Source organism: Bos taurus, chromosome 21 (assembly GCF_002263795.3).
Source record: "Bos taurus isolate L1 Dominette 01449 registration number 42190680 breed Hereford chromosome 21, ARS-UCD2.0, whole genome shotgun sequence".
Taxonomy (NCBI): domain Eukaryota; kingdom Metazoa; phylum Chordata; class Mammalia; order Artiodactyla; family Bovidae; genus Bos; species Bos taurus.
In genome coordinates, this window is record NC_037348.1 from 30,187,439 (window position 1) to 30,214,977 (window position 27,539).

The 27,539-nt window shown below is 46.3% G+C and overlaps 1 protein-coding gene across 3 annotated transcripts in view; it reads left to right on the forward strand.

The window, feature by feature from the left end:
• OTUD7A (OTU deubiquitinase 7A) overlaps window positions 1–27,539 on the forward strand; it is a 404,670-nt gene that overhangs the window by 357,504 nt on the left and 19,627 nt on the right. For all 3 annotated transcript variants that reach the window (XM_005221993.5, XM_010817095.4, NM_001206968.2), the window contains 2 exons: window positions 15,759–15,886; window positions 17,929–18,078. In XM_005221993.5, coding sequence (XP_005222050.1) covers window positions 15,759–15,886; window positions 17,929–18,078 — 278 coding nt within the window. The remainder of the gene's footprint in view (window positions 1–15,758; window positions 15,887–17,928; window positions 18,079–27,539) is intronic.

The window sequence follows — 27,539 nt, forward strand, 5'->3', positions numbered from 1 at the left end:
ACTCTGAAAAAGATTTATTCATTAATGCAACATGTATTAATTGCCTGAGGCATGCTGTGCATTTCCAAACACACTATCTCATTCTGTCATCACTGTAACCCTATGAGATAAAGGTTATAATTCTTATTTAAAGTATGAGGAAATTTGGATCAGGATAAAAACTATTTGCCCAGGGTAGTCTGCTGAGTGGAAGAGCTGTAGTTCAAATTCAGGTGTCATGCCTCCCAGGTCTCCTGGTCCCTGTTTTTCCTCCTACCCCTTAGCTCAGAAGCCTCTTTCTGTTCTTATAGAGAATTGAGTTCTTGCTCTTTTCTGTGGGTGATAGAATGGGGCCTCTTTGTTTTGTAGTCTAATGCCAGGATGTGTTTCAAGGGAGTATCATTTCAGATCTCAGCCTTCGTTAACAACAGGCTAATAAACCTTTGCCATCAGGTGTCTTTCTGTGTGAGGTACAGAAAGGTATTTTCCAACTCAGTCTCTCTGGGTCTCCCTTTTCCTCCTCTACCAAATACTGAAAACCTTTGTAAGCATTAGTTCTATGATAAATTAATGAGAGGAATTACTTAAAAATTTCAAGCAATTTTCAACAACCACTATACTCTTTGGAGGCAGGGAATAAATCAGGACCCTCTCAGTTTGAAGAATACCATGTAAACCCCATTAGGGAAATGAAAATTAAAACCACTACATACCTATAAGAAAGTCAGAAAAAAAATATACTGGCAATACCAGGTGCTGGTGAGAGTGCAAAGCAAATTTTACATCACATTGTTGGTGATATAAAAATGACACAACCACTCTGGAATACAGTTTGACAGATTCTTGTAAATTTAAAAACACATTTGCCATATGACCCAGCAGTCCTACTCCTAAGTATTTACCCTAGAGCACTGGTTCTCAACCAGGAATGATTTTGCCCCCAGGGGACATTTGGCTAGATTTAGGGAGAAGGCAATGGCACCCCACTCCAGTACTCTTGCCTGGAAAATCCCATGGACGGAGGAGCCTGGTAGGCTGCAGTCCATGGGGTCGCACAGAGTCGGACATGACTGAAGCGACTTAGCAGCAGCAGCAGCAGGGATATTTTGATTGTCACAACTGGAATGTAGTCTGAATACTGCTTGAATCTAATGGGTAGAAGCCAGGGATGCTGCTAAGCCTTCTAAAGTGCACAGGACAGCCCCCCAAACAAAGAAATAGCTAGTCCAAAATTTCAGTAGTGTCAAGATTGAGAAAATCTGCCCCAAAGAAATGAAAATGTGTGTTCACACAAAGTTCTATGTAAAATGTTTATAGAAGTTCCATTCATAATTGCCCAAAACTGGAAACAACTCAAATGTCCTTTGATAAAAAAAAAAACTGGAGTACATCAATATTATGAAATACTATTCAGGAATTAAAAACAAACTACTGATATATGCAATGACTTGCATGAAAGGATCAGGTCTCAAAAAGTTATGTATTGTATGTATGATTTCATTTATATGACATTATCCAAAAGGCAAAACTATAATGATGGAGAACAGATCAGGGTTTCATTTATTTAGAATGAATGTCTGAGTTTCCAATATCATTTCTTGAAAAGACCATTCTTTCATCATTGAATTGCTTTTATGTTTTTCCAATACCTATAGGCAATATTTATGTGGGTTTGGGAGATTTACGCTGGGTGGGAGATTCCGTATTATGTTCCATTGAAATATGCACCTGTCCTTTTGACAGTGTCATTTTATAATAAGTCTTAAAATTAGGTAGCATCACTCCTCTAACTTTATTCTCCTTTTTCAATATTTCTGGTCCTTTTTTTTTTTTTTTTTTGCTTTCCCATACATATTTATAGAATCAGTTTATCTATATCTGAAAAATATTCTGCCAGGATTTTTATTGGGATTACATGAAGTCTATACATGAATTGGAGGATTGAAGTCTTTAAAATGTTGAGTGTACTTACACATCTTTTTCCATGTATTAGGTAGACACAGTATGCTTCTTCATATATTTAAATCTTCTTTGATTTGTTTTATTAGCATTTTATAATTTTCTGCATAAAAGTTCTATACATGTTTCAGTTCAGTTCAGTCGCTCAGTCGTGTCCGACTCTTTGCGACCCCATGAATTGCAGCACGCCAGGCCTCCCTGTCCATCACCAACTCCTGGAGTTCACTCAAACTCATGTCCATCAAGTCGGTGATGCCATCCAGCCATCTCATCCTCTGTTGTCCCCTTCTCTTCCTGCCCCCAGTCCCTCCCAGCATCAGGGTCTTTTCCAATGAGTCAACTCTTCACACCAGGTGGCCAAAGTATTGGAATTTCAGCTTTAGCATCAGTCCTTCCAGTGAACATCCAGGACTGATCTCCTTTAGAATGGACTGGTTGGATCTCCTTGCAGTCCAAGGGACTCTCAAGAGTCTCCTCCAACACCACAGTTCAAAAGCATCAATTCTTTGGCGTTCAGTCTTCTTCACAGTCCAACTCTCACATCCATACATGACCAGTGGAAAAACCATAACCTTGACTAGACGGACCTTTGTTGGCAAAGTAATGTCTCTGCTTTTGAATATGCTATCTAAGTTGGTCATAACTTTCCTTCCAAGGAGTAAGCGTCTTTTAATTTCATGGCTGTAATCACCATCTGATATATACCTGAATATTTCATTTGAAGCTATTGTAAATGATTGTGTGTGTGTGTGTGTGTGTGTGTGTGCACGTGCTCACATACATGCACATGTATATGTGTTTTCATTTGGATCTGCAATTGTTCATTGCTAGTTATTGCTAGTTACTGATGTTTGTGACTTTGTATTCTGTGATGTTACTAAACTCATATATCAGTGCTAAGAGGTTTAGATTCCTTGGGATTTTCTACACAGATATTCATATAATCAGTGAGTAGGGGTAGGTTTATTTCTTTCTTTCTAATCTCTATGCCTTTTATTTCTTTTTCTTATTGCACTAACTAGAATTTCTAGTATGATGTTGAGCAGACATGATGAGAGAGGAAACTCTTCCCTGATTATCACTCTTAGTCAGAAATCTTTCATCAATAAGATATTTGTTATAGATTTTTAGTAGGTATTTTTTATCAGATTGAGGAAGTTTCCTTGTATTTTTTTTGTTGAGAATTTCTATCATTAATGAATGCTGAATTTTATCAAATACATTTCTACATCAGTTAATATGATCATGTGGATTTTTTTCTTCTTTAGACATTAATATGGTAGGTTACGTTGGATGATATTTGAATATTGAACCAGGGATTTCATTGCAGGGAATCATTGCATTCCAGGGTTTAATTCCACTTTCTCTTGGTGTGTTAAAAGTTCTTCTTTTGTTATTTCAATTTGGCATATTATGTTGAGAATTTTTGTATCTATTGCCATGGAGGTTATTGAACACAGTTTTCTGTTTATGCACTACTGTCTTTGTTTACTTTTGGTGCCAGTGTAATGCTAGTCTCATAAACAAGTTGGAGACAATTCTCTCTCCTTCTGGGCTTCCCAGTGGCTCTAGTAGTAAAGGAATCCACCTGCCAATGGAGGAGACCTAAGAGATGCAGGTTTAGTCCCTGGGTTGGAAAGATCCCCAGGAGAAAGGAATGGCACCCCATTCCAGTATTCTTGTCGGGAAAGTTCTATGGGCAGAGGAGCCTGGTGGGCTGTAGTCCATGGGATTGCAAGGAGTCGGACATAACTGAGCATGCGTGTGTGCACACACACACACACACACACACACCCCTCTATTTTTTCCAGTAAATTGTCTATAATTGGTGATGTTTTTTCTTTAAATGTTTGGTAGATTCACAAAATCTGTGAATTCATCTGCAATCAGATATTGCCTTTTCAGAAGTGTATTAACTATAAATTCAGCTTCTTTAACAGTTATAGAAAATAGAAATAAGTAGTTTTGGGTAGCTTGTTGTTTTGAGAAATTGTTCCATTTCATCAAAGTTGTTGAATTTATGTGCATAGTATTGTTTATGATTTTCTCTTGTAACTTAATACCTCAGGGGGACTTTGGTGATATGCCCTTTCTTTTCAGATTCAGCAATTAGTGTCTTTTCTTCTTTCTCTCTCTCTCTCTTTTTTTTTTTTTGATCTGCATTGTTAAAGTTCTGACAATTTTATTGATCATTTAAAAGAACCAATTTTGGCTTAATTGGTTGTCCCTGTTGGTTTTTAGATTTAAATTTTATTGATTTCTGTTCTTACCTTTAGAGTTTCTGCTCATTCTGTTTGCTTTAGGTATATTTTGCACTGATTTTTCTACTTTATTCAGGTGAAAGCTTAGATTATTGATCTGAGATATTTTTCGTAATATATGTATTTGGGGACTATAAATTTCCCTCTTAAGAGCTGCTTAGCTGCGTATAACAAATTGTGATATGTTGCATTTTTATTTTCATTGTTTAAAATATTTTCTAACTCCCCTTGAGATTTTCTCTTTGACTACTGAATTATTTAAAAGTCTATTGTGTAAGATGGTTTTGTTGTCTTTCTTTACTAATTCTGGTTTAATTGCCTTATGATCTAAGAACATAATTGGTATGATTTAAATCATTTAAAATGCCTTCAGCATATTGTCTGTCTTTGTGAATATTCCCTGGGCATTTTAAAAAGATGTGTATTCTGTACTTGTTGTAAAGTGTTCTGTTGATGTCAGTTAGATCCAGTTGATTGATGGTTTTGTTCAGATTTTCTATACCCTTGCTGATTTTCTGTCTACTTGTTCTTTCAGCTACTGAGAGAGAAGTTTAGAGCCCTGCAATTATACTTATGGCTATTTCTATTTCTCTTTTCAGTTTTGTCAGTTTTTTCTTCTAAGTATTTTGAAGTCTTATTGTTAAATCCACATTCATTTAGGACTATTCCACCTTCTTTCTGAATTTATCCTTTGATCATTGTATAATATCTCTTTTTATCTGGGGCAGTTTTCTTTGGTCTGAAGTCTACTTTGCCTGATATTGATAAAGCTTCTTGAAATTGACCTCGATTAAAATTTTTATGATCTGTAATTTTCCATCCTTTTATCTTTAACCTACCTATATCATTATATTTGCAGTGAGTTTCTTTAACACAGCAAATAGGTATTATTGATTCTAACAATTTCTGTCTCTTAACTGCTACATTTATATATCTGTATTTAATGTAATTATTGATCTGTTTGAGTTTTGGTCTCCTGTTTTATTATTTGTTTGCTTTTTCCCATTTTTTTTTTGTTCCTCTCTTCCCCTTTCCTTGTTTCAGTTATTTGAATTTTTAAGATTCTATTTTAATTTAATTTTTATGATTTTAACATCTTTTCATAGAGTTTTTAAGTGGTGGCTCAAGTAATTACAATATACATATTTTAAGCAATTCCTTTTGGAATTCAAGTGCAATTCAAAATCCTTGCTACCAAATAGCTCCCTTATTCTCTCCTTTATGGTATAGTTTTCTTATGTATTTCATCTACATACTTTAAATATCCCATCAGCCAATATAATATTTTTAATGTGGATCTTCAAATATATATTAAAGAACTCAAGAGGAAAAGGATACTCTATTATATGTATGCAAATCATGACTATTTCTGTTGTGCTTCCTTCATTTCTGATGTTCCAACATTTTTCTGGTATCATTTTCTTTCAATCCAAACATTTTCTTTTAATTTTGAGGGAGATTTTCTGGTTGTGAGTTCCATTACTAATTCTTCTGAGAATATGTTTATTTCACCTTTTACACCTAAAGGATATTTTTAACAGATATAGAATTCTATCAGTAGTTTACCATCCTTTTCTTGCAGCACTTTAAAAATCTCGTTTCCCCTTCTTCTCCAGTAGTTCCTGATGAGAAATCTATAAGTCACTTGAATTACTGTTCCCCTGTTCAGTGTATCACTTTTCATCTGGCTGCTTTCAGCAATTTTCCTCCATCCTTAGGTTTCAACAATTTGATTTTGTTGTGTCTGGCAGGGCTTTCTTTAGGTGTATCCTCCTTAGTTCTCTGAGCTTCTTAAATCGATAGGTCTGAAGTGTTACCCAGTTTAGGAAGCTTGCAGTCATTATCTCTTTAAGTTTTTTTTTTTTCCTTTTTAGGGGCTGTGTACTCTTTCTCCTTCTGGAACTCTGATGACATGAGTATTACACTTTTGGTACTGTCTGAAGTCACTGAAATTCTCCTTTTGTCAATCTTTTCTTCTCCCTCTTCTTCAGATTGGGTCATCTGTTGATCTGTCTTCAAATTTACTGACTCATTCTCTCTCATCCCCAATCTGCTATTGAGTCCACTCAGTGAATTTTTTCTTCCAGTTACTGTATATTTAATTTCTAACATTTCCATCACTGATTGGAGCGTTTTCACAATAACTTCTTTAAAATGTTTGTCAGATAATTCTGACATCCACCAACTCAGCGTTGGTAGTCTTTTGACCGTTCTCTTCCTTGGGAAAATTGAGATTTTTTGTGGTTCTTCATGTGTCAAGTACATTTGCATTGCATCCTGGACATTTTGGATATTACAAGACTCTGAGTCTTGTTAATAATCTATGAAAAATTTTGACTTTTCATGTTAAGCAGGTAGGTTCACACTGTAAATTTCAACCTGCCTTCTCTGGGCTGTGGTTTTCAAAGCCTTTGCTGTCCTATTTGCCTAAGCCACACATTACACAGTCTGTAACCTGGGCAGGCTTCTGAACTGTGGTGTTGGAGAAGACTCCTGAGAGTCCCTTGGACTGCAAGGAGATCCAACCAGTCCATTCTAAAGGAGATCAGCCCTGGGATTTCTTTGGAAGGAATGATGCTAAAGCTGAAACTCCAGTACTTTGGCCACCTCATGCGAAGAGTTGACTCATTGGAAAAGACTCTGATGCTGGGAGGGATTGGGGGCAGGAGGAGAAGGGGACGCCAGAGGATGAGATGGCTGGATGGCATCACTGACTCAATGGACGTGGGTCTGAGTGAACTCTGGGAGTTGGTGATGGACAGGGAGGCCTGGTGTGCTGCGATTCATGGGGTTGCAAAGAGTAGGACACAACTGAGTGACTGAACTGGACTGAACTGAACTCAACTGAACTGAACCTGGGCAGGGGACATTCAATAAGTCCTCAGAGCCTTTGGGGTACTGATTAGGGCAGATCAGATCGATAATCACCCAGCCCAGAGTTGAAGAAAGGGGAGTCCAGGAGTTCATAAACAACCTTATGGGATTGTTTTCTGAAGTCCTTCCTGCTTTATAATCTTCCAGGTACTTTCTTGTTCCCTGGGACTCCCTTTTCTGTCCTCCAGCCATAATGTGCTGCTGTACACCTAGCCCTGTCCAGCGCCCCTGCTCACGAAGGGCTCATGTATGTTTTATATTGTCTCTCCTTCCCAGTGCAACATCCTATTGGTGCAGCCAACCCAATCCTTCTTTTTGATTCTCTTCCAAACCCTAGCTCAGTGCTGGCCAAATGGGGCTGCGTGTACCAACAGAGCCAGATCCAGGACCAGCAGGTGTGGTGCTGAGCACTTGTGCCTCCACACACACCCCAGGGGAGACATTCCTGCCTGGGGCCCGTGACACCAGTGCCCAGACTTGACCTGTTAGGAGCCAGGGAGCAAAGGCCAGCCCTCTTGGGATGAGTGCTCACACCATTCTCCCACACAGCCTTTGACTGGGATCTGGAGCAGGGAAGGCTGGCTTTCCTAGGGGATCAAGATTCACTGGAGATGGGGAAGGACAGCAGCGTCTGATAGGAATTAGAGCCATGTCATCTACTGAGCACACACGTGTTACAATATGATCTGTATCGAGCAGGGCTATGAAGCTATCATTATCATCACCAATGGCAGAAAACAAATTCAGGAAATTAGTTCTCAGCATCCCTCAGCCCAGAAGGGACAGAGCCAGGATTTGAACTTGAACCTGATTGCCAACATAAACCCACCCTCTTATCAAATCAGAACATCCTGATGCACAATCATGCAAATGATCCTAATCAGGCATGAAGAGCAAGAATCAACAACTTATCCTGGAATTTGTGATGAAAATAATCAATTTTGTTCTTTAACCTTTTATAAAGCAATAGCTTACTTTTTCTCCATTGGATGAGACAGGTTATGGAGCCTGAGAGGCTGTTAGAACAAAGAGAAAATGAGACAGAGAGGGGGACCTTTTCGAGGACTCTTGGGCAGCCCCCACTGAGTGACTGACGTCCCAGGCCTGCATCGCCCCAGTGTGCTGCTCATTGTGCAACTGACTTCCCACAATTTCATTGCTGTGCTACATAATTTCATAGTAGGTTTGCTACTTTTATTTTTTATTGGGCTTTTTCAGAAATAGCTAGACTCTTAAATGGTTTCCTAATGTACAGTCTCAGAGATATGAACTTGTCAGTCTTTTTTACATTTATTTTTATTTGGCTGCACCAGGTCTTAGATGTGGCACGCAGGATCTTTAGTTGTGGCTTATGGGATCTAGTTCCCTGATCAGGGATCAAACCCAGGCTTCCTGCATTGCGAGCACGGAGTCCTAGCCACTGGACCACCAGGGAAGTCCCTTAATTCAGTCTTTTAAGGAAACCTGAGTGGCATGCTGCTGCTGGGAGGTACTCACCCCTCAGACTGGCACTCTGGGGTCAGGGCTTGGCCTGTTGTGGGAAAGGAGGCATTCTTACAAATATTCCTCAAGATTCTGTGACTTCTGTCAGTGAACCAAGCAGGAAGACTGTTCACCTAATGAGTTCTCACATTTGCAAATGCGGAATCCATTCAAAATTTTTAAAGACATTGCTTATTGAAAATATGATTGAAGCTGTCGCTTCATCTGTCAGGAGCCTTCTCTGACCTTCCTATTTAAAGAAGCCCCCATTTACCACCATGCTTATTAACATCTGATACTTTTTCTTGTTTCATCATCTGTTAATTGTCTGTCTCTGCCACTTAGCCCTGCATACATGTGCACACATGAACACCCACATACACACACCTAGCAACGGTGCTATACCTATAGCAGGCACTCAGGAAGTATTTGTCACACAGATGACCCCAGCTTCTTCATTTTAGGCAGTGAGATGAGTCCTCACCCCTAGGCCTTGGCCACTGTTGAAAAGCTCTTTGTCAGATCCCGAGACCCTCTTGGTCCCTTCAGAGTGCCACCATCCTTCCGTCCTAGATCCCCAGACCATAACTCTTAGCAAGGTCCTGGCTGCCTGCACTGTTGTGCCTTAAGAAATCTTTTTGAAAAGCTGCCCATCTGGGCAGACACGGTCCCTGACCAGATACAGAGGCCCACCTCAGGGCACTGGCTGGCCTCAGCCCCTGTGAGCCCCTCAGGCTGACTCCCCATCCAGCTTCCTCTCCACCTATGTGTCAGCTCATCAAAAATGTCCTCATGGCTCCAAACCTGCCCAGGAGAAGGGGTCAAGCCCCACCACTGGCAGAAATGCTGCCAGTGACACATATGTGTCAACTGAAAACAATGCACAGCGCAAACATTGAGAATTATGTTTTATTTGGCAGACAAAACTGAGGGCTTAAGCCCAGGAGGTAGCCTCTCAGATAGCTCAAAGGACTGCTCCAAAAAGGTAAGGGAAGAGCCATGTGGGAGTTTTTACAACACAGACCAAGTGGTCAGAGCATCAGAAGATTACAGTTAATTAAGGAAAATCAGACATCTGAAGTTAAGAAGTACAGTGCTTTTCCGTGCATTGGGAAAGTGCAAGAGTCTGGGCTCCCTGAAATTATTCCTTTGATATGCACCTCAGCTACCCGGGGCCAGTATCCTGGGCTTTCTCATCCTTCGCGTCCTCCGGGTGCACCATTGTGGGTGGCTGCAGCGTCTGTTGGTTTGATGGTGGGCATCCTGAGTTCCCTCCGAGTTCGCCATCCAGGCAGCTGTAAGGTGATGGTTTGGTGGCTGCGACATCCTCTGCTTACGGACATGGCAGGCAACAGTGTTTTCACTGACACATGCATAACGAGTGCTGTGCAGCTATGGGAGGGGAGGAGACCGCATACTACGGCAGAGGCCTCTCTGGATGACCCTTAGGAAAAGCAAGGGTCGGCAAAGTCCATGGGGTACCCTGCCTTTCACCTAAAGGTGGTGGGGAGGGTTTTATGTAGAAGCTAAATATGCACATATATTCATAGTCCTGTATATGTGTGTATGCACACACAAACACATATGTGCTTGTATTTTTTAAGTTTTTTTGAAATATAGTTGATGTACAATATTGTATTGGTTTCAGGTGTACAGCAAAGTGATTCGATTGCACATATATACATATTCTTTTTCAGATTATTTTTCATTACAGGATTATAAGATACTAAGTATAGTTTCCTGTGCTATATCGTAGGACTTTGTTGTTTATATTTTTATATATAGTAGTGTGTATCTGCTCGTCCCAAACTCCAAATTTATCCCTTCCAATACCTTTCCCCTTTGGCAACCATAAGTTTGTTTCCTATGTCTGTGGGTCTGTTTCTGTTTTGTAACAAGTTCATTTGTATCAATTTTTTAGATTCCACAGATAAGTGATATCATATGGTATTTGTCTTTCTCTGTCTGACTTGACTTGACTTAGTATTATCATCTCTAGGTCCATCCATGTATGCTTTTATTTTCAGATGAGAGGGTACACAGGATACTGATAACTATGTCACAAGGAGAATCACCATGGCTGGAGTGACTATACAACTTATCTAAATTGGTACATTGTGGAGAGTGAGAGTGGCCACCGGCCATTGGTGACCCATAAAGCAGGACTTCCCTGAGCAAAATAGGAGGTGTGGACACCGCACCTTGGGGAGGGCAATAGGGAACATGTCCTGGGGGGGCCTGCACCCAAGCTGCCCCTCTGTGTAGCCGGGTGACTGCCCTTGGGCAAGACCCCACTGGCTGCCCAGACTGGATTCCTTGTCCATGACATGGGCTCTTGCTGGGATGTCCTCTAAGGCTGTTACTGCCATTTAAGCCACCCCCGAATCTGCACTGTACCTTTTCATTCCTGCCACCAGCTTCAGTGCCATCTGGACTCACTCCACCATCCTTGCGTCTTGGTCCCACTGCCTCTGCTGAGGGAACCCATCTTTCTCAGGGGGTTTTCACTGGTGGGTGGGTGTCCCTGTGCTCCTGATCCCCCCTCCCCAGGTACACACTGAAGTAAAGGGAACACATTTGTTGTGGCCTGGGGCCTGTGAGGAAGCTCTCAGACACACCCAGGTGTGAGGATGAAGCAGTTACATTGCACATTAGTCTTCTTAACCAATAACTAAGTGTTTTAGGGATGTTAGGTGTCTTTTCCCAGAGGAAAGATTCTGTTTACAACCCCACATCTAGCATTGCTAAGTAAACTCACAGGAAGTTGATGTGAAGTCTTGGGATGAGAAGTGGACGTGAATATTCAGGACTGGCTTTGCTGGAGCTTATTTCTACCAGCAGGCTCAGTCACAGTAACTCACACGCACAGGTCACTGTTCCAAAGTCTTCTCCTGTTTGCCCATTTGCACCTCAGAGGAGCCTGAGGAGTCATCAAGCCAAATTCCCAGCCTGCATCCAATGAGCAGGAATATTTGCTGAGGCTCCAGAAGCACAAGGGCATGCAGGGGTGTTGAGGGGAGAGCACAGAATGAGGACCCACTCCCAGTTCAAACCTGCTCCCTGTGCCCTGGGAGCAAGGAGCCGGAGCAAGTAGGGAAGGACTTAGAGATTCTCTGGCTGCCCCCAGGGTGGAGCTGGGACCCTTTCTTCCGCCCTCTGGGCCACTGAGCAGAGTCACAGTTGACCTTTGGCTCTCATGTTCAACACCAAAACAGGATTTGCTCTGCTCTAGGCTCATCTCCATAACTCTCCTCCAGTTGGGCTTGCACCCCCATCACTGCTGTCTGTGTCCAGCTATGAGACTTGCAGATGTATGTGGAGCAACTACATGCCCCAACCCTAGCACAGATCTGGGATGGATGGGCAGACAGGTGGGTGGGTGGATGGACAGGTGAATGAACAGAAGGATGAATGCATGTGTTCATGGATGGATGGAAGCATGCATGCATGCATGGATATGCGTGTGGCATTGTGTTAGACTCGGCATGTGTATGTTTTAACGTGCTCCTCTTTTGCGTCCCTTCCTTCCCTGAAAAATTCAGTCCTAAATCCATAAGGTTCATCAAAGCAAGATGGGCATCTGCAGTGGGCAGGGTGCAGGGTGGCAGGACACAGAGGACCAAGGCCAGGGTGTCAGAGCCAGATGGAGTGAAGAGGGCAACTCAGGGGAAGGGCAACATCACTGGTGGAGATTTGGAGAAAGGAGTTAGAAGTAGAATGAACTCTGGAGTGTTAGATTGGAATGGGCAGTATCAGTTGACTCAAAGTTTCAGCTAGATAGGTAATGGATGGATGGATAGGTAGATGATAGATAGGTAAATAGATAATGGATAGATAGATGTATAATACATGGATAGATAGATGACAGATGAAAATGTTTGTGTACTCATGTGAGGGTACAAACACACACACGTCTCCCAGCTCTATTTACCAAGTCTAGGGGAAGTGACATTAGCAATAATCATATTTTGGCTTCTAAATACCATTATCCACCATTTGGGGAAAAAAATAGAAATGGCTAAATACAGGGCTGAGGCAGAAGAGATATAAGATGAATCTTCTTGCCTGAAAAATATACACAACCTAAAAGTTGAGAGTGATGTTTTTATTTGGTGGACAAAGCTGAGGACTTAAACCTGGGACACAGCCCCTCAGATAGCTCGAAGAGATTGCTCTAAGAGGGAAATAGGTGAACCAGGACAGGCGTTTTTTGTAACAAATACCAAGTAGTCAGAACATCAAAAGATTACCAAACATTCCACGTTAAGGAATTGAGTGCTTTTGTGTGTGGGGAGCAGGGGGAGATGCAAGAGTCTGAGCTCACTGATCGCTCTGATGTGCACCTCAGCTCTCCAGGGCCAGGATCCTGTGTTTTCTCGTCCTGAGTCCACTCGGGGTGTACCGTCAGGAAGAGGCGGGTGGCTGCAGCAGCTGGCTGCTAGATGGTATTGGGGGGCATCCTGCTCTCATCCTGAGTTTCCTCAGGGCTCACTGTTGGGGCAGCTATAATGACTGATGGCTGCAACACCCTTTGTGTACTGATACGGCAGGCAGCATTTTTAGTTTGCAACCTGGACTACCTCCTTCTGCTGAAAAGCAAGGATGTGCTCTAAATAGTGACGGGGCTGTCACATAGCCATAGATCCCACTTGAAAGAGCTCCAATGACCAGGTGGGTATCTGAGCATCAGAATAACCACACTGATGGGTTATAACTCACTGAATCAAATAAAAGCCGAGAATCCAAACTGATATCAATAAATGGTATTAAGACTTGGTGAGGAGTGGAATGTGTCTATAGGTTCCAAGTTCCTTCCCATAAAATGCTTATTAATTATGGATGGGAAGTCAGCAGCTCTAAAACCACTAAAAGGGTGCGTCATAAGCCAGTCTGCTCCGATTGTGAGAAAATACAAAACCAGACCACAGACATCAAGATTGCTGGGAGAAATATCAACAACCTCAGATGTGCAGATGATACCACCCTTATGGCAGAAAGTGAAGGAGAATTAAAGAGCCTCTTGATGAAAGTGAAAGAGGAGAGTGAGAAAACTGGCTTAAAACTCAACATTCAGAAAACTAAGATCACGGCATCTGGTCCCATCACTTCATGGCAAATAGAGGGAGAAAAAAGTGGAGACAGAGGCAGATCTTATTTTCTTGGGCTCCAAGATCACTGCAGATGGTGACTACAGTTATGAATAAAAGACACTTGCTCCTTGGAAGAAAAGTTATGACCAACCTAGACAGCATATTAAAAAGCAGAGACATTACTTTGCCAACAAAGGTCCGTCTAGTCAAAGCTGTGGTTTTTCCAGTAGTCACATACAGATATGAGAGTTGGACCATAAAAAAGGCTGAGCACAAAAGAATTGGTGCTTTTGAACTGTGGTGCCAGAGAAGACTCTTGAGAGTCCCTTGGACAGCAGGGAGATCAAAGAAGTCAATCCGAAAGGAAATCAACTCTGAATATTCATTGGAAGGACTGATGCTGAAGCTGAAGCTCCAATACATTGGCCACCTGATGCGAAGAGCCAACTCACTGGAAAAGACTCGGATGCTGGGAAAGATTGAGGGCAGGAGCAGAAGTGGGTGACAGAGGATGAGATGGTTGAATGCATCACTGACTCAAAGGACATGAGTTTGAGCAAACTCCAGGAGATAGCAAATGACAGGGAAGCCTTGCATGCTGCAGTCCATGGGGTCACAAAGAGTCAGACATGACTTAGTGACTAAACAACAATAAATGAACATTCTACACAATACCAGGCCTGTGGTCTTCAAAACAGCCCAGGTCCTAGAAGTCAAGTACCCTGAGGAATGTTCCAAACTGAAGACAGAGCTTCAGAGGCAAGCTAAAGAGACACTACAGATGAATACAGCACACCGTCCAGAGCTGGAACTTTTCTTTCAAAGGCATTGCTGGGGCAGCTGGCACATGGTGACTAGGGTCTTTAACTGTGACCACGTGCATCAGTGCATTAGTGATTAGATGAATTCCAGAGTCTGGTGGTGACACAGGAGAATGTATCATAGAAACGTAACCTTGTTCACAGGAAATGCACACAAAGTTCTACCAGGGTGATGGGATTTCAGGCTGATAATTTACTTTCAAATGGTCCAGAAGGGGAAAAAAATTATTTATATTATACAACTTTTTTGTGAGCTTTTGGGTATTGCCATTTTTTTAAGTATTAAAGTATATTGAATCACCAAAAAAAAAAAAGAACAGAAAAAGCCATAGGTGCAATAACAACAAAACTCCAAGGTGATTGTGAGGCATCTCTGGGGATGCAGAGCCTTTGTTCTAGAAGCCACTCAAGCAGTTGACCACAGGCTGTGCACACCCCGGACAGCCCCACCCTGGAATCCTCAAGTGGGTCACACTTGCTAACTCTGACCCCCACCTACTCCAGTCATCAGAGATCATCCTCAGTTAATTCAGAGCACCCTCTACCTTCAAGTGCCCCAGAGGCCCCATCAAGCTGGGGGCACTGGCTCTCCCCTCTCCATGCTTCTTCCCTTTGGGGCAGCCTGGTTGTTGAGGATATCAAGGCTACAGTCCTCTGCCCATGTCCTAGAGTCCTAAGTGATGCAGATTTTGGAGCCTGCCTGAGCCTCAGACAAGAGCCAGGGGACAGGCTGAGGAAAGTCTAAGTGGCTTGGTTGGGCAATCTGTCACTCCCTCCACTTCACTCAAGGAAGACTTCTCACCGCCCTCTTCAGTCGGGGTATTCCCTAGAAAGGCCCACAGATCTTGGTAGCAGTGCTCGCAGCAGCCCATCAAATGTACCCAAGCATACCTGCTGCCCTGAGGGTAAAGCTTCAGCCTAAGCTGCTGGATGTGGGCATGAGCCCAAGGGAGAGCCTCCATTCCTCCTCAACCCCCCAGAGAACCAGCCCCCATGTGGCCACCCACTCTGAGCAGGACGCCTCTGCACCAGGGAGACTGCGTCTTAAAGGGGGCTCAGCTTCCATGTTGCCAGGTTCTCTGCCTCAGCTTCTGTCCTGAGACCACCCAGCCAGGGTAGGGGTGGAGGGCTGGGTCCAGTGTGCTTGCTGCCATCAAGTGGTGTGGAGGGAGGTGGCCACAGATGACTTCAGATGGCCGAGATGGCCAGGGTCTGTGCAAGGAAGGGTGTTCCATCCGCCGCTCTCCCTCCTGACTTGGTCCAGTGACAGGCTTGCTTCACTGTGTCCCCAGCATGGACAACGCCGAAGACCCTGTGTACGAGAGTCTGGAGGAGTTCCACGTTTTCGTCCTTGCCCACATATTAAGGAGGCCCATCGTCGTCGTAGCAGATACGATGCTGAGGGACTCAGGTGGGGAAGGTAAGTTTACCCATAATGAAATAGATGTGTTTTATTCATCACCCAGAAAGTGTAGCATCCCAAGTAAGGAAGGGACCGTTGAACATAACGGCTGAGCCTCCAGAAAGACACAGAACCTTACTTTGCCTGAACAAAGCCTTTATTATTTCTCCTCAACTCCATGTTTCTTTTTCCTCCCCATGCAGGGAGGGGGGAGGGGTTTACTCTCCTTTTATCTTTTTTTGGCCACACCACTCAACTTGTGGCATCTTAGTTCCCTGACCAGGGATTGAAACTGGGGCCTTGCCTGTAAAAGCCCAGAGTCCTAACCATTGAACTTTCAGGGAGTTCCCAGGAGGGATTACTCTTGGCTGTCCATCCACCCTGTGTTTTGATGGCAGGAGAAATCTGGCTGAGTAGGGGGTCAGGATGAACCCCAAGGGGCTCCTGGCCCCGCCAGTTGCCCATGCCCTCCAGTAGTGCCAGCCTTGTCCCAGGGCCACTCTGCCACCCCAGTCCCCTCCTGCCCCCATTACATGTTTTAAAGAAGAAACAAGAAAGGCGTAAAGTGCAAAGTCACCCAAAAGGTTGTGATGGGACCAGAGCTGGGAAGAAGGAGGAAGGGATGGAGGGCTTTCTAGGGTTGGTACCTACTTCACACCCCCTCTCCCTTGGCCAGGCCAGTACTTCCCAGGGTGGACGCTGCCTCCCACTTTTTAGACAAGAAGCCCGAAGCCCAGAGAGGCCACACAACGTGCCCCTACCCCTGGCTGAAGCCTTGGAGGAAGCAGGATCGACCCAGGGAGGGAGGGCTCCAGGCGTGTTCTCCCTCCAGCCTTTCTCCTAGAGCCCACAGGATACCACCTATGGGCTCTCTGAAGAGAAGGGACCAGAAGGGTCATTCCAGTGCAAGTGCCCTGCCTCTCGTGGCTGGTATAACCACAGAGGGCAGGGGCCTGGGGTGCTTTGGTCACTTCCAGTGACACAGGCCTGCCGAGGTCCGCAGCCTTTGGGTGCAGAGCCAGGCCTCGCATCAGGGTCCCTATACTCATCAGATCCCAAGGGCTGGGTCCACACTTCCTTCCCTTGTCCTGTAGCCCTCTCAAAGGTTGGACCCACCTTGCCTCTCAACAGAGAGAGGCCAGAAGCACAGTCACTGATATAGACAGAGGAAGGGTGGGGGAGGAATCCTGAGCTCATCAAAGTCATCCCTGAGGTCGACTGTCCTTTCCTTCCACTCAAAGGAGGGCAGTGAGTCACTGACTCCAAGGCCAAGAGACAAGGTCTTTTGTGATTAAAAAGTAGAGGCCTTATCAGGGCATGTATTTCTAGTATTTACTGTATCTCAGTAAGAATTTAGGCCTTTCCCCCCTTTTGGTAAGGAAATGAACAAGATTACGTCCCAGTTGCTAAAGGAGCCAATCCCCATCTCTCATTTCCCATCTTACTTAGGACTTGGGCCTGGACTGCTCTCATTGAGTTTCTCAAAACCCAGAACAGACAGGCTCTGGCGCAGCACAGATGTTGTTCTGTGTGCAGGTGCTTTTGTGAACACAGGAAAACACAGGTTTCCAGGTAGCTGTTAGTGCACGTCCTGGCTGACCACCTGGGGCAGGTGTTTTGGTCACCTGAGCAGGCCTCAGGGCTGCAGGCAGGCCCAGCAGGTCACAGCAGAGTCCCCTCAGCCCTGGTCCTCTTGTTCCCAGGGCACAGCCTGACAAGGCACCGGGACAAATAAGCCAGGAGGACGCTGCCCAGGGAGGCAGGTTGGGGAGGGTGCCCTGTCAGGCACAGGACTCGGGGTCTAATGATCCTGGCCCCTGTGAGCTGGGCTTCCTAATCCATTGTGGGCTGAGCAACACCCGGCTCCCAGGGAGCTCCTGCTGGGTGGGAGGAGGCCCCTCTACTGCAGAGTGGATGATGGGTGATGCCAGCACCCAGGGCTGCAGCCTGAGCCCACGCTCCGTTCCCTCTGCCCTGTCACCTCCCCCGGGTTGGTGAGGGCTGCTGTCCGTGCCCCCTCCAGCTCCAAGTGCCCTCCTCACCTTTGTTTGTGTCTGCAGCGTTCGCTCCAATCCCCTTCGGAGGGATTTACCTGCCTTTGGAGGTACCTCCCAACAGATGCCACTGCTCACCTCTGGTTCTTGCCTACGACCAAGCGCATTTCTCTGCCCTTGTGTCCATGGAGCAGAGAGACCAGCAGAGAGAACAAGGTAAGCCTGCTGCCACTTGACAGTGGCGGGGACAGAGGGGCCAGGAGGGCAGGAGGCGGGATGTGGAGCCCTCCCTTGAGAAGGGCACTCAGCAGTGATGGGTTTTGCCTAAAACTACCGTATGCATGCAAAAAATATTGAAAATAATGCCATTTGCAGCAACATGGATGGAATGGATTTAGATGATCATTATCATAGATGATCATACTAAAAAGCTTAGATTATCATACTAAGTGAAGTAAGTCAGAGAAAGACATATCATGTGATATCACACGAGGAATCTAAAGAAAGACACAAATGAACTTATTTACAAGAGAGAAACAGACTTACAGACAGAGAAAACAAACTTATGGTCAAGTGGGGAAGGATAAATTAGGATATACGCACTACTATATATAAGATAAACAACAAGGACCTACTGTATAGCACTGTACTCAATATTTTCTAATAACCTCTAAGGGCAAAGAATCGGAAAAAGAATATATATAACTGAATCACTTTAAAATACGATGAAGTTAATAATTCTGTCACCCTTATCTAGCCTTTACTATGGTTCCCTTCACTTCTACGCATATTTTATATGGATGTAGTTAATCTCAGATGTAATTTTTAAAAGCTGTTCTAGTGCAGTCACCTAACTATAGCTCACTTTCTTTGTAAATAAAGTTTTATTGGAACATAGGCACACTCATTCAAAGGCGAATTATCTGTGGCTACTGCTTGTGTAGCAGTAGCCACCAGGACTTCCCTGGTGGCTCAGACAGTAAAGCATCTGTCTACGATGCGAGAGACCCAGCTTCGATCCCTGGGTTGGGAAGATCCCTTGGAGAAGGAAATGGCAATCCACTCCAGTACTATTGCCTGGAAAATCCCATGGACAGAGGAGCCTGGTAGGCTACAGTCCATGGGGTCGCAAAGAGTTGGACACGATTGAGCGACTTCACGTTCACTGCTTTTGTACCCTAAGAGCAGTTGAGAAGCAGTGTCAGAAACTGTGTGGCATGCAGGGACTAAACCACTTACTAATGAGTGCTTTATGAACAATGTTCGCCAGCCTCTGCTCTGCAGGAAGCTTAGAATCAAAAGATGGATATTTCCATTCAAATCATTACATGGGAGCTTCCTGTCATTTCAGTGCTGCAGAAAGTCTTACCAAGCTGGGCCCACAGGCCGTGCACTGCACAGTCCCAGCCGCAGTCACATAGACTTGTGTGGGGCCTGTCTTTAGTCAGCGCATTATGTGTCTGTTGTGGAGATGGTGGGATTTTGTTTGAAATGTTAACGGCTGATGGATGTGTGATTAACTGAGCAACAAAGGGGGAACTCTTCCTTTTTCACTTCTGTGTCTGGTTAGACAGAGGCCTCAGGCGACCAAGGGAAGGAAAGGCTGAGTGATTTCAGGGTCCCTGCCATCGGACATGGTCCCAGGAAATCTGCTGGCTCATCCCATGGTGATGTGAGTCCAGAAGGAAGGCAAGCAGGGCTGCAGGCAGCTGAGGGATGTCACGTCCTTTTGCTGAGCTGTTACAGACGTCTCACTGTAGCCACATTTAGGCCTTTCCTGTTGTCTCTCTGCATTTTGGCCCAGTGAGAGCTGGCAGCTCCCTCATGGCTTTCGGCTCTTGTGGCTCACTGTGGCTCTTGGGAGACAAGAGGGCCCTTTCCCAGCCTCACCCTATCGGCAAGTGATTGAAAAGACCTTAGAAGTCAGATGTTAGCCATGAGTGGTAGGTCAACGGCTCCTAACCTGGCAGCTCTGAACTCTAGTCTTCTATTGAACTGTACAGAAAAAAATGAAAAAACTATAAAAGAAAGATGAAATAATAAAACCATCACATCAAGATGAAACATTGTAGAAACGGCATGTTGCGTATAAATTTTGGAGAATTTTAATAAAATTGGCTGTGTTTTACTTCAAAATTTTTAAAATGAGGGCCCTTTCTCAGGACTGGGGTCCAGGCCGCTCATCTGGTCTTGCAGTGACTCTCTGGTAAAGGGAAGATCGTGGTCACAGGGCCTTCCAAGCTGAGTCCCCGCCTCACAGAAGGCACTGAGCTTTCTCTCAGGCCTTCTAGTGCTGCTTTTGGATGCTTTCCAGGCCAGTGTGAAGGTGCTCATCAACAAAAGGACAAATGTGGGGGAGTTCCACAGCTTAGCAGGCAGCATCACAGAGGTACGGGTGGTTTCACCTCTGAAAACTTGCTTTGCCATAAGTGGGCTGTGGTCCCAGCGTGGTGTCTGGGGCTGTGCCGTGGGCTCCTACAGCTCCCCCTGCTGGCTCCCTGCTCGTAGCAGTGCGGTCCCTGCCCCCACGGTCTTCATGTGACCAGGGCTGCACATTGACCCATTCAGTTCTCACGACCACTGCACAAGCAGAAGCACAGCACATGTGAGTGGCTCCCACTGGCTGGGTAACCTCAGTGCTGCATACCAGGCCCTCACACATTGGGAGAGAACACGAATGCTCTACAGACTCTGAGGCTTTAAGTGTTGCTGCCAACACGTCCCCTGTGCCACCCTCGCTAGTGCGTGCTGGTAGGCGAAACCGTGCTTCCTGCTTCTCCCATTGGCCTGAAGTCCAGTGGTCCTACAGGACTGGGGCTGAGGGTCATTCAGTGATGCTACCTGTTGCTTGCAGGTTTGAAGGACCCAAAGATGAGGTGTCCTTGCCTTGGGCCCTCACCACCTTGTAGGGGAGACAGGCAACCCCACCAAGCCACACTCTGTCCAAGGCAGTATATGCGCCAGACAGGCACCAGCTCCATTCAGCAGGAGAGTGATTATTCTAACTAGAAATAATGGACAGATGGAGCTGAGCAAAGGTGCCGTGCCAGTGCAGGATGTGGCTGGCACCTGTCATGGAGGCATGACGGCGCTGGGCCTGGGCGCTGCCACGCCCTCACCGTGTGGCCCGAGGGGCGCCATGTGCCTCCCAGCCTGTCCCCTTCTCTGTTGTGCAGTAACACCCACCTCCCTGGGAGTGAACACCTTTGCCTCCCCTTGTTCACCCTCCTCACCCCCACCCCATCCTCTGCCCTTTCTCTTCCACCCATTTTCCCATTGGTCTGTTTCTAACTGGACATGTGTAAGGACCTCACCATTTAGTTGTGAAGTGACCACCAAGGGATAGTCCCTCCACACACGGAAGTTCTCAGTCACCCCTGGGAATGGTACCACCTGTCCCAGAATCAGGCCTGTCCCCTGATCCATATATGTTCCTTCAAAGATAAACCTAAAGGCCTCAGTTGGCCCCCTTCCTGGCCACCCAGTGTCTCCCTGAAAGGATCTGCTGTGGGCAGGAGCAACAGAGCAGACAGTGTCCGAGGAGCCATCACCAGAGGAAGTCTACCCCATAGTTCTGTGGGGTACTGTCCTACCTCTGGCCTGACATCAGAGACTGCCGGCGGCTTGCCACAAATACCAGATCCTAGCAGTTCCACTAGGATGGAATGGTGGTTGGGCATGGTGGTGAGAAACTGAAAAAACATTAGGAATCTGCTTGGGGGACAGGCTTATCTTCTCTTCTCAGCCTTTATGAGGCCAAGAAAGTGGAAGCAACCACAGAAAGCCATGTGTTAGCACCCAAAAAAAGATGACTCTGAATAGCATTGAGCTGCAAGGGTGGTTGCTGCTCTGCTTCTGTAACAGGGAGTCCTGAGGTAGGTGGTCCAGGGCTGGTGCATTAGCCCTAGACATCCTCAAGGACTCAGGCTCCAGCCTCTCCCTGTTCCACCATCCTTATCATGTGATTTCAGCCTCATGGTTATAGAATAGATGCTGTAGCACCAAGCATCACATCCACATTCCAGGCTGGGCCAAATGGCTCTTTTCTTGAAACTTAGTCATTTTATTTGGGAAGAACACCTTCCTCCAGTACCTGTGTTGGCATCTTACTAACAAAGGCTGAGCTCCACACTTGCATTTGTCCAGCTGTGGAGCAACCTCAGAAATGAGTGCATCAGAGGAAGGAGGGGGTGAGGTGGTAGGTGGGGGTTCACTGAGCCAGCTATGAATTAGGGAGAGAATGTGATGTTTCCAGGCAGTTGCATCTGGACTCTCCTCTTTATTTCACCAGCAATGACCACCTATCTAGGGAAGGGCAAAGATGCAAAAAAAAAAAAAAAAAGTAGGTTCTTCACCAACTCGGGTCCTCATCTGGAAATAAACCACATATGCTGTTAGGCTCTCAATCCCCTAAAAAGCAGGGGTGCGTGAGGCTGTCAATGGTGTGCTCCTTAGGAGAAAATCCAGTTTATTTAAGCACAGAAAGAAGAGCAGCCCTCCTCCCAGGCCATGCACTGCCCGTGGGTGTCAGGTTTGGGGCTGACCAGGTGAGGGTGGCACAAGCGCCATGCATCCCACCCATGGCTGTGCCCCCGTAGGAGGGGGGGCAGGGACTGGGTAGGTGGTCCTGCTGAGAGCCAGAGCCAGGCTTGGCTCCTGGCGACTGACTTGATGGCACATTCCTATGCCTCTGACATCTAAATGCCACCAGGGAGTTTATGCTCAGAGGTTTTCTCTCCTAGAGCCCTGGGCTTATGCCAGGACGACCTCCCCAAAGCAGTCAGGAGCCTTCTGATCCTGCTGAAGTGAGACCTCGGCCTGGTGAGGGGCTTCTCACTCCCTCCTTCCAGAAGGTCTCCAGCTCTGTACCTTCAGGCTGGGTTGCACTCTGCCCCCCAGGAGCTGCCCAGGAAGCTCTTTACAGACTCTGACGTCACCACTCCTGTAGCATCCTTGCCTACGAGGACCAAGGATGCTCAGTGAGAGGAAAGGTCGTGAGGAAACCATCCTCCCCCTCCCTGCCCTTCCCTGCTACGCCTCCCTCCATTCACTCCCTGGTGATGGTTAGAACCGCTTTCGGCTTCGGCTGCAGGTCATCAAAACCCAGCTCGAGGTGGCTCAGGCAGTTAGGGGGCTGGTTCTCACACACACTCAGCAGTGCGGGGCAGGCAGGCGCCCTGGGGCAGGTGGGACATTCAGGAATGTCAGAGATGACCAGGTGACTCCGCCTCACCTGCAGCCTCCTCACCTTTTGTTCCAGACAAGCACCTGCCCCCAGCCCCCAGCAGCAAGCGGGTCCTGTTTGACCCCAAACTCCCATGTCTAAAAGGATTACCAGATCTGGGACAGGAAGTACACACAAAGATCCTAGTGCATCTTGTCCTGGAAGAAACAAGGGGTGGTGTCGGGAGGGCTCCTGGGCCGATGGATGAGGCTCCCACAGGCGAGGTGGACAGTGAGGACCATCATTGGGAGGAGTGGTACCACACTGAAGTTGCTTCAGTCCATGGCCTCTTAATGACACTCAGGGAAAGTTTTCCTCATCAGTTCTGCAGGAAGCTCGGAGCCACGCGTGACCTTGGAGACTGGTAAATAGCAGGAAAGCATCAGACCAGATCCTGCATTCCCTCGGTGAACTGATGACAGGTCCTTTGTCTGAGTTAAGGTACCCTGGCTTGTCATGAAGGGAGAGGCAGTCTCGGTAAGGTCTGCATTCATGTGTTGAAGTCCTATCCCCCAGGCCTCGATTGTGACTGTATTTGGAGATGGGGTCTTCAGAGGGGTAATTAAAGAAAAATGAGGTGATTAACGTAGACCCTCATCTACTGTGACTGTTGGTCTTATAAGAAGAGTAGATTAGGACAGAGACACAGCAGAGGAAATCGCGAGAGGACACAGAGAAGAGAGTCACCTGCAAGCCAAGGAGGGAGGCCTCAGAAAGAAATGACTCTGCTGACACCTTGTGCTTAGACTTCCGGGCTCCAGACTGTTATTAATAAATGGCTGCTGTTTAAGCCCCTCCCTCTGTCTTTCGTCATCATGGCCACCCAAGCAAACCAATACAGACAGAATGAGAATACCTGGTTACTCAAGCCCTTGGGAATGAATGAGAACCTGCCACGTTTCTCGTTACGTCTGGCTCAGCTCATCATCATCACCTTCTTGACCAGCGGATGCTGCGTTCAGATCCATCAGTGGCCTGATCAGTGTCTGTGAGCTCTCTGCCCTCAGCAGCTCGTGTGTGGGGATCCTGGGACCCACTGTAGCTGGTGGTGAATTTTTTTTTTACAAAATAATACTCTGCAAGCTCTATAAATCCACACCCCAGCAGATGTTTCGAATATGGCTAGTCTTATAGCTCTGCTCCAGGGGAAGGGGTGATCCCACTGGGGAGGTTCAGCAGAACAAAGAGCAGGACCATTCGATGTATGGTCGAGGGCCTGGAGAGCCTGCCGTGGGTACAAGGTGCTCCGAGAGCTGGGGCTGGAACTGGGGACAGACAGCTGGCCCTAGGTCAGGGGGACAGGCTGAGGGCGAGCCCCAGCTCTCTTGTGTATCGCTGCACAGCTTGAGCCACGGGGAGGTTCATTCAGCAAGTGTTCACTGTGACAGCACACTCGTGGCGGTGACAGTACTGGATGGCCCACACCTCACACGGTGAGAGCCTGGGGTTGGGCTCCTTCCTTCAGGGGTCAGCAAGGCTGCAGGCATGGGTCCGAGCAAGGCAGAGCCTCTCCAGGTGACCTGGGCTCCAGAGACAGGGTAACCCCAAATCTCTGTGTCCTCTCGCGATTTCCTCTGCTGTGTGTCTCTGTCCTAATCTACTCTTCTTATAAGACCAACAGTCACAGTGGATGAGGGTCTACGTTAATCACCTCATTTTTCTTTAATTACCCCTCTGAAGACCCCATCTCCAAATACAGTCACAATCAAGGCCTGGGGGATAGGACTTCAACACATGAATGCAGACCTTACTGAGACTGCCTCTCCCTTCATGACAAAACAGAGGTCATGAACTCTGTTTTCAATCTGTATTTTATGCACAGCTCACAGTTAAATGCCAGTCTATGTTTTATGATTTCCCAAACCAGATATAATGCGACATTTCGTTTCCAATCTATTTGACAACGAACTCTGCTTTTTCTTATAGGATTGATTTATAATAAACAGCATTCATTTCCTATTAAGTAGAAATTGGTCTTAACAGGGCTATAAATATTATTAAATGTTCCATTTAAATGGATTTTATAATATAACTTTGTTAATATAGCAACCTAAAATGATAAATTAACCTTTTTCTAATCAAACTGGCCCATCTGTGAACCTATTTAAATACAATAATAGAGGAACCACATACCACCCCACCTGTTACTGGACATTATAAGAATCAGATAAGTTCACAGTAGCAAGAAGTCTTTAGAAATTCCTAGCATTCCCTTTGCAGTCAGGCTTCTTCCTGTTCAGCCACTTTCTAGGTTTGTGGTTTGCCACTGAAAGACACACTCAGGAAGGGTGTGGAAGGCCAGCTGCCTCTCCACGTGGTCTGCAGGCAGCCTCGCTGGGCCACTGGCCACATACCGCTGCTGCTCCTGCCATAGCCTCGAGTGTGGCTCCCAGAGGTGTGGGCCACCGCAAGGCCTGGGGACCAGACGAGGGTGTCATCTTTAACATTACTGGGTTTTGACCCACAAACATCTCAAACAGCCCCCGCGTGGCCAGGAGCAGTGGGTGGAACTTCAAGGCTGTGAGTTCTGTTCTGGGCTTACAGGGGGACATGAGTTCAGAGAGCTGAGTTTTGCTGATCAAACGCCCAAGAGTCCGGTTGTCCACCGACACCTGCGCCACTCCAAGGAACATCAGCTCTGAAGGCCGGGGCTTAGTTCCAAAGGGATGCCAGCTGTGCTCAACTACATGGCAAGAACTGGCCACGGGTCTTTCACTAGGAAACTGGGGCCTGGAGAGCTGAGGGGGCAGGAGACATGGACACAGGCTCCTTCAGGCCTCCCCAAGGTGTCTGGTCCCCCAGCCACCATCTCCCTGACTGCTGAGTCAGCCCAGCCCGCATCTCCATATGAAGTGCTGTCTCTCCCCTCAGGCTGCCCCAGGCTACCTGTGGACCTGCAGGCTTCTGATGGGTGGTGTTGGAGCAGGACATGGCCTTCATCAGTCCTCCTGCAGAAGAGGAGGGAGACAAAGCCCCAGGTGCCTGTCCTGCCCCCTGGACATGGGGAAGGAACCTCGTAGTCAAGCAGCGTGACAGCCTGTTTCTGCTCTCCAAGAAGCCCCCATCACTGTTCCCCAGGGTTGCATCTAATGCATGAGAGAACCTGTGTCCAGAAAAGAAATGGACAGCTTCCTGACAACCCAAGTACACTTAGAGAATTGTCTCTGGGGACGTTTTTCTGGGGAAAGGGTCTATGGGGAAGAACGCATCCTGACCAAAGCCCAGTGGGCCGCCTGGAGCGTGAGGCCACAGGCAGCTCATCAGGCAGGAACTCGCCACATCCCTGGCATTCAGGGAGGGGAAAGAGCTGCCGCCATTGCTGTGCACCTTGAGGAGTCGTGAAGCAAATCCTCATAAAGCAAGTCTGATTTTTCCCAGAGGCACAAGGATGCAAGGTTCTTACCCAGCCAGGGAACTCTGCGTCAGGCCCACCAGAGGTTGTTCTTGGGCACTGATGGGCCAGAGCCAAGGCCACGGTGGGATCAGGTGCAGGGAGAGGAGGAGGATGACAAGGACCACCTTTCAAAGGCTCCTGTTCTTCATTGCCAGGCTTCCCAGGAGGCATGGTGGTAAAGAATCCACTTGCCAATGCAAGGGACTCAAGAGACGCAGGTTCGGTTCTTCATCGACCAGATTTCTAGATGTCTTAAAGCCACGTGTCCTGTCTTTCTCATCTTTGCGTCTCCAGCACCAAGACACTGGGGAGCAGTTAATAAATGTTGAATGAGTGAATAAACAAGATTAGATGCTCACAGTCTACTGATGTCAGATAATTTTTTAAAAGGAGGGGGAGGCAAGGTGCCAACAGTAGTGAAAGGAAAAGTACACACTGTGGAGTAAGGCCGGCCTGTGGCCGGGGCAAGTCACGTAGCGCCGGAGTTCACGTCCTCCTCTATAGAATCGCAGCAAGAACCCTGGAGCTGACGCAAGACCTGTAAGTAACGAACGTAGAGCTCCTGACACAGTGCCTGTATTGTCGGAGAGTTAGACACAGAGATCCGTAGAACAGAATAGGAAACTCAGAAATAACCCCACACAAATATACTGAGAGGATTTTTGACAGAGAAGCAAATGAATTCAATGGAGGATGGATAGTCTTTTCAGACAAATGTTGAGGAAGCAATTGGAAATCCATAAGAAAGAAAAGGAGTGTAAACTCAAACCTCATTTATACAAAAATTAAAGTTGACCATATAATAAAAGTAAAATGTCCAACTGTGGACCTAGAGGTAGGTCAAGAGTTTTTACATATTGTCCTATTTGTTCTGTGTCTCTGGAGATCCATGACTAATAGAACCACTAATCTGTTCTGCGTCTCTAGAACTTTGTCATTTCAAGCATGCTGCAAAATGGGAATCACACAGCATGCAGTCATTTGGGATTGGCATAATCCAAAAAAGAAAAAAATAGGTTGGATCTCTACTGTGCAAAGATGGTGGGGAGAGGTGCGGGG